At 38.4% G+C, this 14,412-nt stretch overlaps 2 protein-coding genes across 3 annotated transcripts in view; both read right to left on the reverse strand.

Annotated features, from left to right (window-relative positions):
- mphosph8 (M-phase phosphoprotein 8) overlaps nt 1–14,412 on the reverse strand; it is a 30,920-nt gene that overhangs the window by 3,650 nt on the left and 12,858 nt on the right. The window contains 6 exon segments of the mRNA XM_018696407.2: nt 1,148–1,231; nt 1,699–1,823; nt 2,760–2,911; nt 3,117–3,271; nt 3,900–3,986; nt 4,524–4,664. Coding sequence (XP_018551923.2) covers nt 1,148–1,231; nt 1,699–1,823; nt 2,760–2,911; nt 3,117–3,271; nt 3,900–3,986; nt 4,524–4,664 — 744 coding nt within the window.
- LOC108897028 (uncharacterized) lies at nt 5,300–14,106 on the reverse strand. 2 transcript variants are annotated; one of them, XM_018696406.2, is made up of 4 exons: nt 13,997–14,106; nt 13,173–13,240; nt 9,883–12,263; nt 5,300–9,376 (listed from the first exon to the last, which is right to left on the reverse strand). In XM_018696406.2, the coding sequence occupies exons 2-3, from the start codon at nt 13,188–13,190 to the stop codon at nt 10,233–10,235; spliced, it is 2,049 nt and encodes a 682-aa protein (XP_018551922.1). In that variant the 5' UTR covers nt 13,191–13,240; nt 13,997–14,106; the 3' UTR covers nt 5,300–9,376; nt 9,883–10,232. The 2 variants fall into 2 exon arrangements, with proteins under 2 accessions (XP_018551922.1, XP_050925032.1); XM_051069075.1 differs by having other exon boundaries at nt 13,173–14,006.

Here is a 14,412-nt window from a genome sequence, read left to right on the forward strand (position 1 = left end):
CACGTACTGTCCTGCTGCTGAAAATATTTGTCAGTATGATCAAATGAGAATAATTCAGAGTCCCACTTGAGAGGCACAAGCAGTTTTTTAAGATTCACATCTTCTAGAAGCAAATGGGCTTGGAACTGAGTGCCACAGACAGAGTAGGAAAGTTCGAAAAAACTCTTGGTTTTGGTCTTTTCATTGGGATTTTTTTTTTCTTTGACAAGAAAGAAGAAACAGAGAGCCACCATCATTGACCAGGAAAAATATAAAGCTAAGAGTAGAACCTCAATAGCTGCATATGATTCCTCTTTTAATGGCACATTTCATGTTCAGATAGGTTGAGAATAAAACCTCTGATTTTGTTCAGCAAGATTTTGAGAATATTTCATTCTAGACTGGAAGAAATAATGTTACCTCAGCTATTTGTTTTTTCGCTTTCAGGACATCTCTTTTGCACTGAAACTGTCTTCTAAACAGACAGAGCATGAGTTCAAAGGTTATTTGTGGTAAGCAGCTAATCTTAGAGTGATACTGCAGCCTAAAAACTAAAGAAATATTTGAGACACTCAAGACACTCCAGACTTGAAAGGTCTCCATAAAAACTTTGTAGTTTATTCCTTTGAGTTCACTAAAAGCCCAGAACGGTGCTGTGTTCTGCTACAGGTACAGGTAAAAAGATGAAATACAACCCAGACAGTTTTCTTTTCAGTTATCTGTTGATTACAATACTATGAACTGGGATTTCACAACTCTGAAACTTTACTTTGTGTATATATATATATATATATATATATATACACACACATATATATTGACTACCTTCACAGCTGCTATCTCTGCCCTCGCATTTACTTTGTTGAGCTCACAAACGGCCACTGGTCCCCGGCCCTTCCATTGGTTGAGAGTACTGCTGTATCCTTATTCAGGACACTTCTCTACAATTTAGATTTGACTAAGTACACAGTTTCCTACAGTGCAACTTTCAAGAGCATATAAAAATCCTGACATCACCACAAATACTCTCTAAACCTGCTGACTGCCTGATCCTTTATGCTTCCTTTAAAAGGGTAGAAATGACAACTCTGGTTATTCGGACTGTATGATGACCTGGTTAGTAGCAAAGGCTTTTTACAATAAGTGTGTGTTTAAAACTGTGTGTCACCTTGGCTGTTGGTGCTTCTGCAAGACGAATGAAGAGTCTGTTGATGCCTGGGACTGGACTGAAGGAGTAGATGAAGTGGCTATCCTGAATGTTCAAAGACAAAAATGAGGAAAAACAGGTATATCGTCATTTTGACAAGAGATTTAATCACAAGAGATTTAATCAAAGAAATTCAGTTAACAGTAAAGCTAAAGAACATGCATGCATACAGCAGTTTCATGTGAATCTCTGCAGTAAGTAGTGTAGTAGTTATGTGATGTGAAACCCATGCTGGAAAAAACTCCTTCAGTAACAATGAAAGCTACTTTATGGAAAGGTGCTTACTGTGGATAGCATCCAAATGGAATTTGATATAATGAGAATCTTATGGAATAATAATTTCTATGTTGGCACTTCTGATCTACTACTGTTTTGTATATTTTCTAAACTTTTTTTCCATTTGTATTTTGCCAACCTTTTTTGTTTTTAATTCTTCTAATAAACCTCTTAGTAAATTTAGCTTTTTCTGTGTAATTGAGCAGTGCTGTCCGCTGTTTTTGTTAAGAACTAACCAGGAATATGGGCAGCTGGAACTTGTCGTTGAGCACCACGGCGTGGACGCTGCAAGGTCCGCAAAGTCTGGCTGTGATCTCATTCAAGAAGTTTGCGTGGAAGATGAAGAGTAGGATTCCTGAGCCTGGAAGGGACAGAAGTATGGTGGGAGAGGAGAGGAAGGAATGATAAGGAGGTAGAGAGAGACTTTGGAGTCTTCCACATTGTTTTTGCAGCGTTCAGCAGATTAAATGGAAGACTTGTTAATTTTTATCTCTCCTTCAACACACATTGGCTTTTTAAGAGCACATTGAATGAAATGCAGTATGTTTTGTTTTCCATCTTGTTCATAGGCCTTGTTGTATCATGTTCATAATTGCTCAACAATGACAGAAAAACAGTAGGGACAATAAGTCTACAGTTATTTATTCAGTATCAACAAATAAATATAACAGTAATTATACGTAATATAATTAATCACTTGACTTGACCTGAATCCAGATAAGTTGCAGATAATTCATGAGCTGATTAAACAAATAAAAAAGTTATTTATACAATTGATACTTTATTATTGTCGTTATGAGATGATAAGCTTCCTAGCTACTGTGGCTGGCAGTAATAATAATAAATCAGAAATCGTTAAAAAATGATTAAATAGCCTCTACATGCAAAATCCACTGTAGGTAGGTAGGTAGAATAAAATAAAGGCATCCCCCAGCAGACCATTTATAAAAAGTAGAACTGATACTACTGCCAACAGCAGGCAAAAAAAAAAAGAATTTCAGACCCTTACAAATGAATTGTAAGACTTTTAGTACCTTGTAAAAATATATTTTTCAAAGAGAACTGAATTCAGTCCTTTTTAAGACTTTTCAAGACCTGCAGATAACCTGAAGATAACCTGCCTCCCACAGTGTCATCTGCATATTAAGTCTCTGTGAGATACCAAGCCCAGCGTTGAGAAAACTCAGATGGCTCAATGGCATTGTGATCAGCTCAACATCAGAAAATCTCTCTGTGTGAGATGATAATGTTGTGTATTTAAGAAATGATCTCCAAATTCAGAGACTGCTGTTTTTACCCTCTGGTTGTGGCTGTGACTTGAAGCCAAACTCCATGGAGAAGTCTGGCCCCTCACAAAGCCTGTGGCAGGCCAGAGGGAAGACGGGTTCTAGTAGCACCAGACGGGACTCAAAGTATGCTCGGATGGTGTCCTCTGCCACACTGGACAACCTGTCGGGCAGATAGGTGGACGTAAAAAGAATAGCTCAGTCATCATTACAGGATTAAGAGATGAAGAAGAGCACAACTAATGGACGCATTTACAGAGAGGACTCTCCTTAACTTCTTAGACAGCTGTGTAAATGTGTATATCCAGCAGTAAAACCCAATCCTTTCTCCATTATCAGTGCTGAGTGAAGCTGTAGGTAGCACTCACATGCTGATGTGGTCCTTGATGAGGTCACAGACCATCAGGTTGTTGCTGAGCTTGGCGAAATACATGGCCGTGTTCTTGTGTTTGGACAAGATGTTGCAGTCAGCGCCGTACTCCAGCAGGAGGCGCACCACATCAGCGTTCCCTCTTTTACACGCCTGGAGTGAAAGACAGAAAACCTTAACCAACACAACCTGTGTCCCGCAAACAGATCCTACCACTGTAAAGAGGCCTAAAGGTACATCAAATGTTTTTCTATCACTGCCAGACTCTTCACTTTCTGCAAACACATGAACACTTTTTTGGCTTTGATAGTGACAGTTAAAGTTAGTTAATTAAAAATTTCTGACAGTGCTTGGCTTAGGTGTGAAATGGGTGGGTGGCCTGGGTGACATGACTGAAATCAGTGCTGCTATATTAAAGTATAGTTAAACATTTTGATATAGATATTTGCATCTAAATCTCAGAAAAAAAGCAAATATGCATAAATAATGAACTATTCCTTTGACAATAACTTAAAATAATTAATTTAAACCACACAATACAGTTGTATGCGTGTGAAGTCAAATGACCTTGCCTGTGTAAATATGTAAGTGCTTATTTCTAATGAAGTGAAACCACGTGACACCATCTTACAGTTAAACAGAGCTGTGTGGAGAACCGCAGGTAAGGAACCAGGCCTTGCCTGACCAGAGATTAACCTGTGTGTAGCATATATGGTCATGTCTGGGTTGTGTTCATTGTTCTGTGTCAAACATAAGGTTTGTGTGTGAAATGCAGCACTACCTTCATCAGTGCCGTCTCCCCGCCTAATGTCTGAGCATTGACGTAGGAACCTGCCTCCAGCAGGATAGCAACAGTTGTCAGGAAATTCTGATAGAGAACAGAAATAAAATGAAAGGTGTGGAGAAAAAAACAAAAACAAAAGTGGTACCTGTCTGCATTCGAATCTGCGGTGGTCTCCAGAAATCCTCAATATTATGTTGTAATGAATTATAAAACATTGCATTACCAACACACTGTCTATATTGTTTGTGAATAGTGCATGGGACTATTATTAAAACCTTCAATGATGGAACTTTTTAAACAGTGGCACCCCTTTTTTTCATGTACATTTATTTAGCTCAACAGGAGATATTTGAGTCATCAACATCCATTAATCATTTGCATCTGTGCTTTAACACACGCTTCCCTCCAATCTTCAATGGAATTTCGTATTTCCAAGCTCCTAGTTTACGCTGAGAATTCAGTAGAGATAGTTAGAAATCAATATTAGCCTTTATGTGTGCTGTTTTTTGTGATACATTTGGATTTTTTAATGAATTGAGTTGGCATTCTAGCAGAAATTTAACATACAAAATCAACCACAGCATAGGTGAGGACCCCCTTTTTGGTGAGAGGTTGACTTACCTTTTCAGCAGCGTGCATTAGGGCTGTAGTGCCATTTTTCTGTCGTCCATTCACTCTCACACCCTTCTTTATCAGCAACCTGAGGATGTCGTCTTGCCCCCCTGCTGCTGCCAGCATGCTCAGGGACATACCACTAACATCCTGTGGACAAACAGACAGATACAAAGCTACAGCATCACAGGCGATGGGCATAAAATAACCAGGTACTCATTAACCTGCTGTGGATTGTTAATTAAGTTATTTCCTTTTTGGACCTCAGAGGACACAGTGATGTCTTTCTGCAATCACCTTGTTTTCAGATTAAGTGTGTGGTCAGTGTTAACAACACTGTTGAGTTTGTGATTAGACATTCCTTCTACAATGCCACAATGGGAGACAAAACACACACAAGGTTATAACTTTGTATATCTCAACTAGAGCACTTTTAAAGCTACAGCAAATCAACTATTGTGTTGAGCTATTAGGCAAAGCCTATAAAACATTTAGTCACAGCAATGCCAATTCTAGTCCATCAGTAACAAGGATCGGCGCTGTAACACGGTAAGGTAATTACTATTCATGGTTTAAAAACCTCATAGTTTACAGTTGTGTTTGAGGAAGACTATGTTAAGTTAATCAGCTTCAGATGATTTGTGAATTCCAATTAATTGCTGTATTTAGTGTATTTGAATATTCTTACATTAGTCCTTCAGCAGAAGCTTGTGATACAGTGTGTTGGAGTTTCTTAAGTTGCATAAATGGTGCAAATTAACAATGATGCACAAAATGCCAGAAAGTCTGAACAGGTTAATCACTGATATTAGTGCTACTCCAAATAATCACAATCAATCATTCTGTATTGTCTTTTTTTCCATCCATCCATTATCTAAATCGTTCTTTGTAGGGTTGCTGACACTGGGTAAGAGGCTGGGTGCAACTTAGACAGGAGGTCAGTCTATCACAAGCAGAAATACAAACAAACAACAATATGAGGTACATTTGGTGTGGTTGGATTATCTTTTGACTTTTCCTCATCAAGGCACAAATTTAATCAAAAGGTACAGCCTCACAGAACCACTAGCATGACTGCCGGCTCTTTAGTCTCATTTAATAATCAGCACTACAATTGCAAAGTAAAATCTACCAAACTTAAACTTTTGTATTACAAAAAGTCCAGGGAATCAGATTAAAAGGCAAAACGTTAACAAAAACAAATACACAATGCCTTTTTCATAACAACAACATATTTTTTAAGCCAAGGAGCATTTTATTGTACAAGCAGAAGTTCTAAGTTCCTTACAATACTTGATAAGAAGCATTAACTGAGGGCAAGATAATTACAACAGGATGTAGAGTAACACGCACTGTGTATACAATAGCAATGAAAGAAAGCTATCTACTATAAAAGGAAAAAAACTTTGCTTTGCAACATCAAACAGCAATGGTAGTGTCTGAACGCTCATGTATCATATAGACCTTCCACAGAATTAACTCTCCAAATACAATCTGGAGTGCAACTCTAACTAATGTATATACACAAATACAGATATACCCCTTTCATACTGAAACAACATCAAAGGAAGAAACAGTTTGCCATTGGTGTTGATGATTAAAATGGGTTAACTGACCCAGGTCTTAATTAATGCCTTTGGTATGAAAGGGTGAACACTGGTTATTCTAACGCTGCTACTGAGGATAACACAAAAGCTTTTGTCCCTGACAAATAGCAGCAGTGCTGTCTGAAACTCATAACTATGACTTCTGCTTTGATTACAAAGAAAATTGTGAAAATGGCTGTGGGCTCCATGTCGTTGAACAACAAACAACTAATGATCCAACCAAACAACACATCATCTACAGCTCTTACTGAATACCCAGTGTAAAATAAACACTGCAGTGACCAATTTTTGATAATGAAATGTGACTAAAGCCTGTGAACAGCAGTCTGCTGTCTTTTCTGTTTTTAACCTTCAACAAGGTTTGTATATATATAAGATAAATTCCACCTAAAATGAAATGTGTAATTTTTTTGTAATTACCAAACTGCATTGTTAGTCTAAGGTGATTACTAGGGAAATCTGAATTTAGCTGCTTTCTCATCCACACAGGAGGGAACTAACCTTCTCATCAACTGTCTAATATGCGGTATACTCAAGATTTCTATATTCATCCCTTTATATTTAAAAATGTAAAGGGATGTCATTTTCATTTTTGCTATGCCATGATTAGCAACTCAACAGTAGTCAAGGTCATCTTGCTATGTTGTGTTAGATGCAATGCAATCATAAGAAAAGAATTGCAATCAACCAAAAAATCAAAATAAGGCAAACTGAACTTGGCGACTGGATATTGATGTAACAAACATCCAGAAATAAAAGCTTAAATCAAAGTAAAACAAATGAGACCAATGCAGTGTATTTTATGACAAATTAGAGTACGTCAAGTACAATAAAGTACTAAAACTTTCTATACAGTTGCTGTATAGTGATATAAAAATACAACCAAACCTTTCTGTAGCTTGTTAATAGACATGTAAGAGAAAACAGATATAAATGAAGATAACAAACATTTATCAACACGATCCTCAAAGAAAAATAACATATTTAATATTTAAGTGAGAGGTATGCACACTGAACTCCTACTTCTCTAACATCCACAAGTAAGGTATGTCATTACTGCTGTAGGCTGCATCAGTGGCCATCTACAATATAGGCTACTGGCTAAAGCAAGAATATAGTACACTCGGGCCAGACATTCCAGAATCATGTAACGCAAGTCAATGTAAATCTATCATGTGGGAGGGACTGGTTGCAAGGATTTGCTGGTAAGTTTTTGATCATCAAAATTCATAAAAATGCTACTGAAAACAGTGCAGGGAGAAACATTGATGTCTAAGTAAGTTTTGAAGTAAAGAAGAGTAAAAATCCCTCTGGAAAAGTACTTTACTCAGTGCAGGGAGGGAAATGTCCTGATCAGTCAAAAATTTTCATCCATTGCTTTCACTGTTTTCAATAATTAAATTGTGAAAGTGTGTTTGGATGCCACAGTGGCTACTTACCACAGCCACTGACTGGTGGCAGGTTGCAAATCTTTGCAAAATGAAGTTCACATTTGCTAAATGACCACACATCTAAATTAGAGTAACCTGTGATGATTCAAAAAATTGTCTGTTACATAATTGACTGTTACATACATATGCAATTTAACCATATTAAACATTAATAACTGCTTTTTCTGGGCCAAAACTACAGTACAAACTTAGTTCCATCCATTTAGTGTATATTCATGCAACAGCACACCAATAGCTTGGTCTGGTGGACTTCACTCTGAATACTTAAGGATCTTTTTTAAAAAGTGTGGTTTAAAGAATGGCAGGGCAGTCTGTAAACGTCAAGATCCGTATGGCTACTGAGACCAAGGTTCACTGACAGTACATTTTACAACAATTCACATGTGCTGAACTTTTAAGCCCCATATGAGGCTAAAGCCACAGTCCTCACATACTTCCAAAGTCTCACTGACAACAAATTGTTTTCTAGCATGTCCGTAACAAATATTTACAGGGACAGATAAACAGGACCATCCCAATCTGTGTTTGAATTATGAGTCTCTGGTTCTTGTCTGCCACTTTGTTTGGAGGCAACTACATGGCCTCTTCTTCTCATTGACTGAATTGAGTTATGTACAAAATACTTTACTTCCCTCCATGTCCTGCTATTCAAGGCAGGTTCAGCAGCTAAACATGCATCGCAATCCTTTTTGCCTGGCACTTTGACCAGTTTACAGAAGTCTCCAAGCTGGCGCCTCACCGCTGCCTGTTCCTCCTCACTCCACAGCCTCTTGTTTCTCTTTTGAGGCTTGACAGCTGGAGTGACTCGTTTTCCTACAGTGGCCATGGGTGTACCTTCCTGCACCACTGGTACCCTGTCAGGAACACTGGGTCCATGGATTGTTGGGACAACTTGTGCAGTTGCAAGGGCCCTGGGTGGGCTTGTGGGGTACGCTGGTGTACTTGAATGGTTCAGAGGTGTGAATGAAGAAACAATAGGTCCTACTTCTGTCATTTAGTGGAGCGAATGTGGGGACCATTGGTGCACTTGGAGTATTCAATGATGTGAATGTAGGAATCATTGATGTACTTGGAGCATTCAGTGGACTAAAAGAAGGAATCATGGGTGAATTTGTAGAGTCCTGTGGTGTATACACAGAGGGGGGTGACATAGTTCCAGCACTGCATTGTGTATACGAAGGAGACATTGGCAGAATTTGGTTGTTTTCTGAAGTGTATGCAGGAGACATTAGTGCATTTGTAGTGTTGTGTGGAGTAAATGTAGGAACCACTTGTGTATCAGTAGCATTCAGTGGTGTGAAAGTAGAAATCAATGGTTGACTTGTATGGACCATATCTGTACTAGTGGAACATAAGGATGCATAACTGGAAGTCATCTCTTGGGGGAATGGTGTTGATTCACTCAAGTTTGTTGGTGGTGCCATTGTCATACAACAATTTGAACTTTCTCTCAGGTGGTCTGGATGCACTGTTGTCATAGTACAGACAACGTTTGTATCTTCCAGATTTTTCTTTGTGGTTTGGACTCCAGCTTTAGGACTCTTTGGATTCAAAACATTAACATTCCCTTCAGACTTCTGCTGGTTATTTCTCCTCCGTATTGTCTGTAGTGTGTTGTGTACATAGTTTTTGACATCTGTCCAAGATCTTCCACTAAGATCTGGTTCAGCCGCTATGCAAGCATTGCACTCCTTTTTGCCAGGAACTTTCATATTTGTGATAAATTCACTCAAGTAACGCTTCACTGCAGCTTGCTCCTTCTCACTCCAAGGTCTTCTCTTTAAAGCAGGCTTCTGTACAGTTCCTAAATAATAAAAATGATAAAGAATCATGGTTATTTAAGATAAATAATATCTTCATCCAATTAAGAATACTGTAGTATTTCAATATAAAATGATAATCTTAAATGTAGGCCTCTACAGTTCATTCTTGACCTTGGAAAAAGCAGGATTTTATTTTGTCAGCTGCTGTTTCCAAGACTTTTTGATACAGAAAAACAAACAACAAAGTGTAAGCAGATCTTGAGCAGAGATTGTTTTGTCAACTGTGGTTTCAAACATCAAGAAAGAAGTGCAATCAGAAAATTAGGAAAGTTTGATTGTCTACCATTGCATGACAACTGAGAAAATATCATCTGCTGATGAAGACTGTAATACAGTTGAAAGTTCAAGAACAAACAAGTAAATGAACTTGAATGGAGAATGCTGTTGTTGCCAAATGTTAACTCTGAGAGCAATGGCTATGTGTCATCTGACCTTTGAAAAGTCAAAAGTCAGATGCTGTTTGACTTATGGAGCAAACAGTACTTACCATCTCTTGCAGTGCTAGGTGGATTTGATGGCAGTGTTCGATCCATCTTGAGCAACTGTTTGCTCACTTCCTCCAGCAGTGGTGCATTTTTTGACAGCCTGTAACACTCTTGGCTGCTCTGTCCCACCAGTTTGGCTACTTGATCCAATTCATGTTCACTTAGGCTCATTAGCTGCCAGCAGCAGGCAATTTGCTCCCTTAATGATGAGGACAGTAGTGCTTCTGGGTTTTTAACTCCACATTCCATTGCAGCCCTTCGGAAACAATCCAATCCTCTGATGAAGGATGGACCTTCGGTCCGTGCAAACAGGTATGGATTAATTTTTGACACACCCGCTTGTTCTCGATTTTCAATGAGTAAGGTCGATGGACAAAACCATCCTTTCTGTTAGCAGAACTAGCATGTTCCTTCCATACTGACCTTCTAGTTCCAACCTGGTAAAACTGGCACCAAGGTCGAGCTCCAATTTTGTGCTTTTCCTTATTTGATCTGCAGACAGCACAAAAGTTCCCCTACTCTTTTTGCCAGTGTAAGTTTTCAAGAGCAGTCTACCAATATTACCAACCCTTCCTCTGTTGAACAGACATACATCTGCTAGAGTGGCCTCACTAAGCTTTTTCCATGTTGACAAACTAGGACTTTCTTTCAGCTCCTTCCTGGCTTCATCTTCTTCCCCTGTGATAAACCTGTGGAGTTTTATCAAATCTTCTGTCACAGTTGATTTGTCTACTTCCTCTTTTTTGACGTCTTGCTTTAGAGATAATGCAAGAGCCTTGCGAGAAAAACACTCACTCCATTTTGTATCAAGAAGCTGTATGAACTTCTTCACTTCACTTTCAGTTTCACTGTCCTCTGTCATGCGACTTTCCCCAAAAGCTATTTCTGCAGCTCTTTTCAAAGAGTAGCCAATCTTTGAGACAAGGGAAACGGTTTTAAACTTACTGGAACTGGGATCAAAACCACTAACTTTTTTGGCCCCTTCAACAGCCAGTTCAAATCTGGATGGTAGACATATTTCATGCAAATACTTCACACTCTTGTCAAGCTCATTTACAGCAAGCACAAATCTACCCAGTTCCCTCATCTTTTGTGCAATATAAGCAAACTGAGACTTGTCATGGTCATATTTAGCAGACAAAGCATTGCCATATTTACAGATAAGTGGGTCATTTCTGATATGCCTCGAGATGTCATCTTGATGCATGATGTGGATGATTTCCTCGCAGCCTCCAGTTAAGAACTCTGACATTGGAAGCAGCTGGGAGGCAGCACTGTGAACTCTGCCTTTCTTTGTCCTTTCAGAGGATTTCTGATCTCCCTTTCTAGCCTTACATGACCGCTCGTGTCTCCATAAATCAGTTTTACGATAAAAAGCAAAGCAGTGCTGGCAAGGCAAGAAGTCACGAACAGATATGCTTGGATTTTTTACCTGTTTCTTGGTCACAATTTCACCCTCGCCACTTTTGAGAACATGGCAATTATGCTCATAATCTCCTTTATTGCGAATTTGGTCAAGCAAAGTCTGTCTGACTTTGGAACCTTTGGGAAAGTGTATTGCATGGGCAACATCTGTTTCCTCTGCATGTTTCCTTTCCAAATGCTTTGCAAGCTGGGTGAAAGCCATTTTGCAATATAAACAGAAGTGCTTCTTGCCCGACTCTTTTTTCTCATCATCTGCCGTGCTAGGTGGTGTTTCAAGCACTTTCTTACAGGTCCTCTGACTCGATCGTGTCGGTTCTTTCTTCTCCACAGTTTTCCTGCGGCGCCGCAATTGCCTTTTAGCGATCTCCTTTGTGCCCAATTCAGACAGAACTTGATCCGTACTATCTGAATGACCTGCCACCACATCCTCTGCCCCATCATTTGAGTCATTTGCTTCCTCAGGGGATATCTGTTTGTCAGTTATGCCCTTTTGCTCTGTTTTTTCATTGTCCCTCATCAGCATCCCTTCTTCATTTGTGGTTGGATTCGAATTATCAAAGCACAAACTAATTTCACTTGATAAACCACCTTTTGTGTCATCTGACATCTCATCTTCCTCTGCTTGCTCCTGGTCTTCCTTTCCTTGGCTTTCTTGCTTGGTAGTTGAATCACAAGAAGCGTTTTTGAATTCAGTTATATCCTTCCCACCTTTTTGGATCTTTTCATGTTCCCTCACTGTCACTTGCTCAGTGTTTGTACTGGCAGGGCAGCATGGCATTTGCACGACAACTTTTGTGCCATCCAAACCTTGTTGGATATTCTCTTGTACTCTTGGAGTACCCTCTTCAATTCTTGCACTGTCAAGGTTAGAAGTCAACCTAAGATCATCATTCGAACTTCTCTCTTCAATCAAGCTCCTCTCTCCTTCAAATGACCTCTTCTCACCAATAGTACATGCCTGTAAAAGAACAAGTATACGTAAGACTCATTGCCAAATCAGACCCCAGGAATAATTTGATTAAATGAGCTTAAGACACATACCCATTAGGTAATAAATGCGTGAGGAAAAAGAAAAGCTAAAATTTGGTTTGAATTTCAGTTGTTAAGTGGTGGAGATAAGTCAAACCTATAAGATAAAAAAGGGACTTTTTTTATTGCCTTCTCAAAATCCTTTGCACACATTTCAATTGCTGTTTAACCCATCAGCACCTTGGCAATGCCCCACCAAGATCCAGCCTCATTCAAACAAAAGTCAATGTGATGGCCACACATCACTTTTTAGCCCAAACACCGGTATCAAAAAACCCCTGACACCTCTCAAATCTTCAGTACAAAAACCACATGTGACCCATTCGAGAACAGTTAATGGCTTTATTGGATCAAGCAGCGTTTTGACATTGTAAATGTCTAATCACGTTTATGTAGTCATGGGGTGTTGGATGAAATGCTACATGGAAAAAACAAAATATACACTGAAACTAGACCTACATTCATAGCTTGCAATCAAAACAGATAATAATGTTACTTTTGATGTTAGATACAAAAAAGTCTGGCTTAGCATAGCAGCGTTATGACAGTAAAATATATGAAACTGGTGATTTAACACATGTCTTCAATGTGGCTGTAAAACATCTAACAAGAGTCCAGGACCAGGACTGATAGAAGTGTAAAACATGGGAACACTTTAATGGTGTTCATCCATTAACATGATAAGAATTTTTATTTAAATGTCATATGTGCTTGAACATTTTGGATGGTAAGATAAAAGACAAAAAGGTGCCAAGCACATGATAGTTACTGGTGCATGCGGCACATATTGTGCTATGATCATGACGATGATACATGTTCTGAAAGCATATACATGTACCTGCTTCAAAGGGTTCATCTTGTCCCATTACTTCATGTTTTCAGTGTCTTCCTCCACTGGTTTGTTCACTGCAAGGAAAGATGACACCACCGTCTCTAATGTGCACACATTATAATGAATATTATGATATGATATTATATTATATGAATATATTGGTGAATGAAAAATATAATGTCCAAGCCACTAATGTACAATTATCATTTTAAACACCAAAGTCATACAGGATGGTGGCACACAGATTGGCATGCACAAAGTATATTAACTAGATAACAGGCAAGTGTTTTAATTTGTAGTCTGGCTAAGCTAGAGAAACTCAAATGTAATGCCTAAATTTGACAGACTAAAACTTTCACCTCTTAAAGACAATGTTTATAATGTTAAATATAAATAATGAAATTACAAATATGGCTTGTGCAGTTTTTAAACAGTACAATCACAATTCTAATATAAAAACAATGAAAGGATCAGCCCTATCAACACTGCATTGAAAAGTGTAATGCCACAGTAATATGGTAGACACAATGAGATAGTTTTAATTCATCAAACTGACAACAGAGCAAGGCAGGAAGATCTCTTATGGAATTTTTCTTAGCTTTTTACATTAACTAGAACAATACAATTCAGATTCAACATGGGCAAAATGGTCTTTAATTCACAATATATACTACTTGTTTCTGCTTCATAACACAAAATCAAACAACAGCTGCCCTCTTAGTTTAAATGACTGTCTTGTAAGATATTTACACCATAACAACACAGCTTAACAGATGATATATGTATATTTCCATAAAACTATTAAAAAGCATTTAAGGCCACACTCTTACCTGGGTTCGTTGTAAGAGCAAAGGTGCTTTGGAGCTGTCAAAAAACATCTTGAAGCGATGCATAATCAGTAGATTTCAAACAGTAAAGTCTGTTGATGTAGATCTTGAAGAGAGATTCCTTGGTGCACAGTTGTGAAAAAATTCAGGTTGTTCATTTGTGAACAATGTATGGGTAATGTATGGGATATTCGATCCTTTGAACATACTAGTTTGATTCATTACTGCTATGTAATGTAGCCCTACTGAGCCACTGTCCTAATGTCACCTTAAAAATTTACTGGAAGGGTTGAGAGGTCCTAAATCTAATTAAGTCAAATCACAAAAGAGATTCTGGCATATGAGACAGAAGAATTCTCTACAAGCACCTGTTATGTCACATAACAAACACCACTTTGATATTTCTGAAACTTGAAGAT

This window comes from Lates calcarifer, linkage group LG1, assembly GCF_001640805.2.
Source record: "Lates calcarifer isolate ASB-BC8 linkage group LG1, TLL_Latcal_v3, whole genome shotgun sequence".
Classification (NCBI taxonomy): domain Eukaryota; kingdom Metazoa; phylum Chordata; class Actinopteri; family Centropomidae; genus Lates; species Lates calcarifer.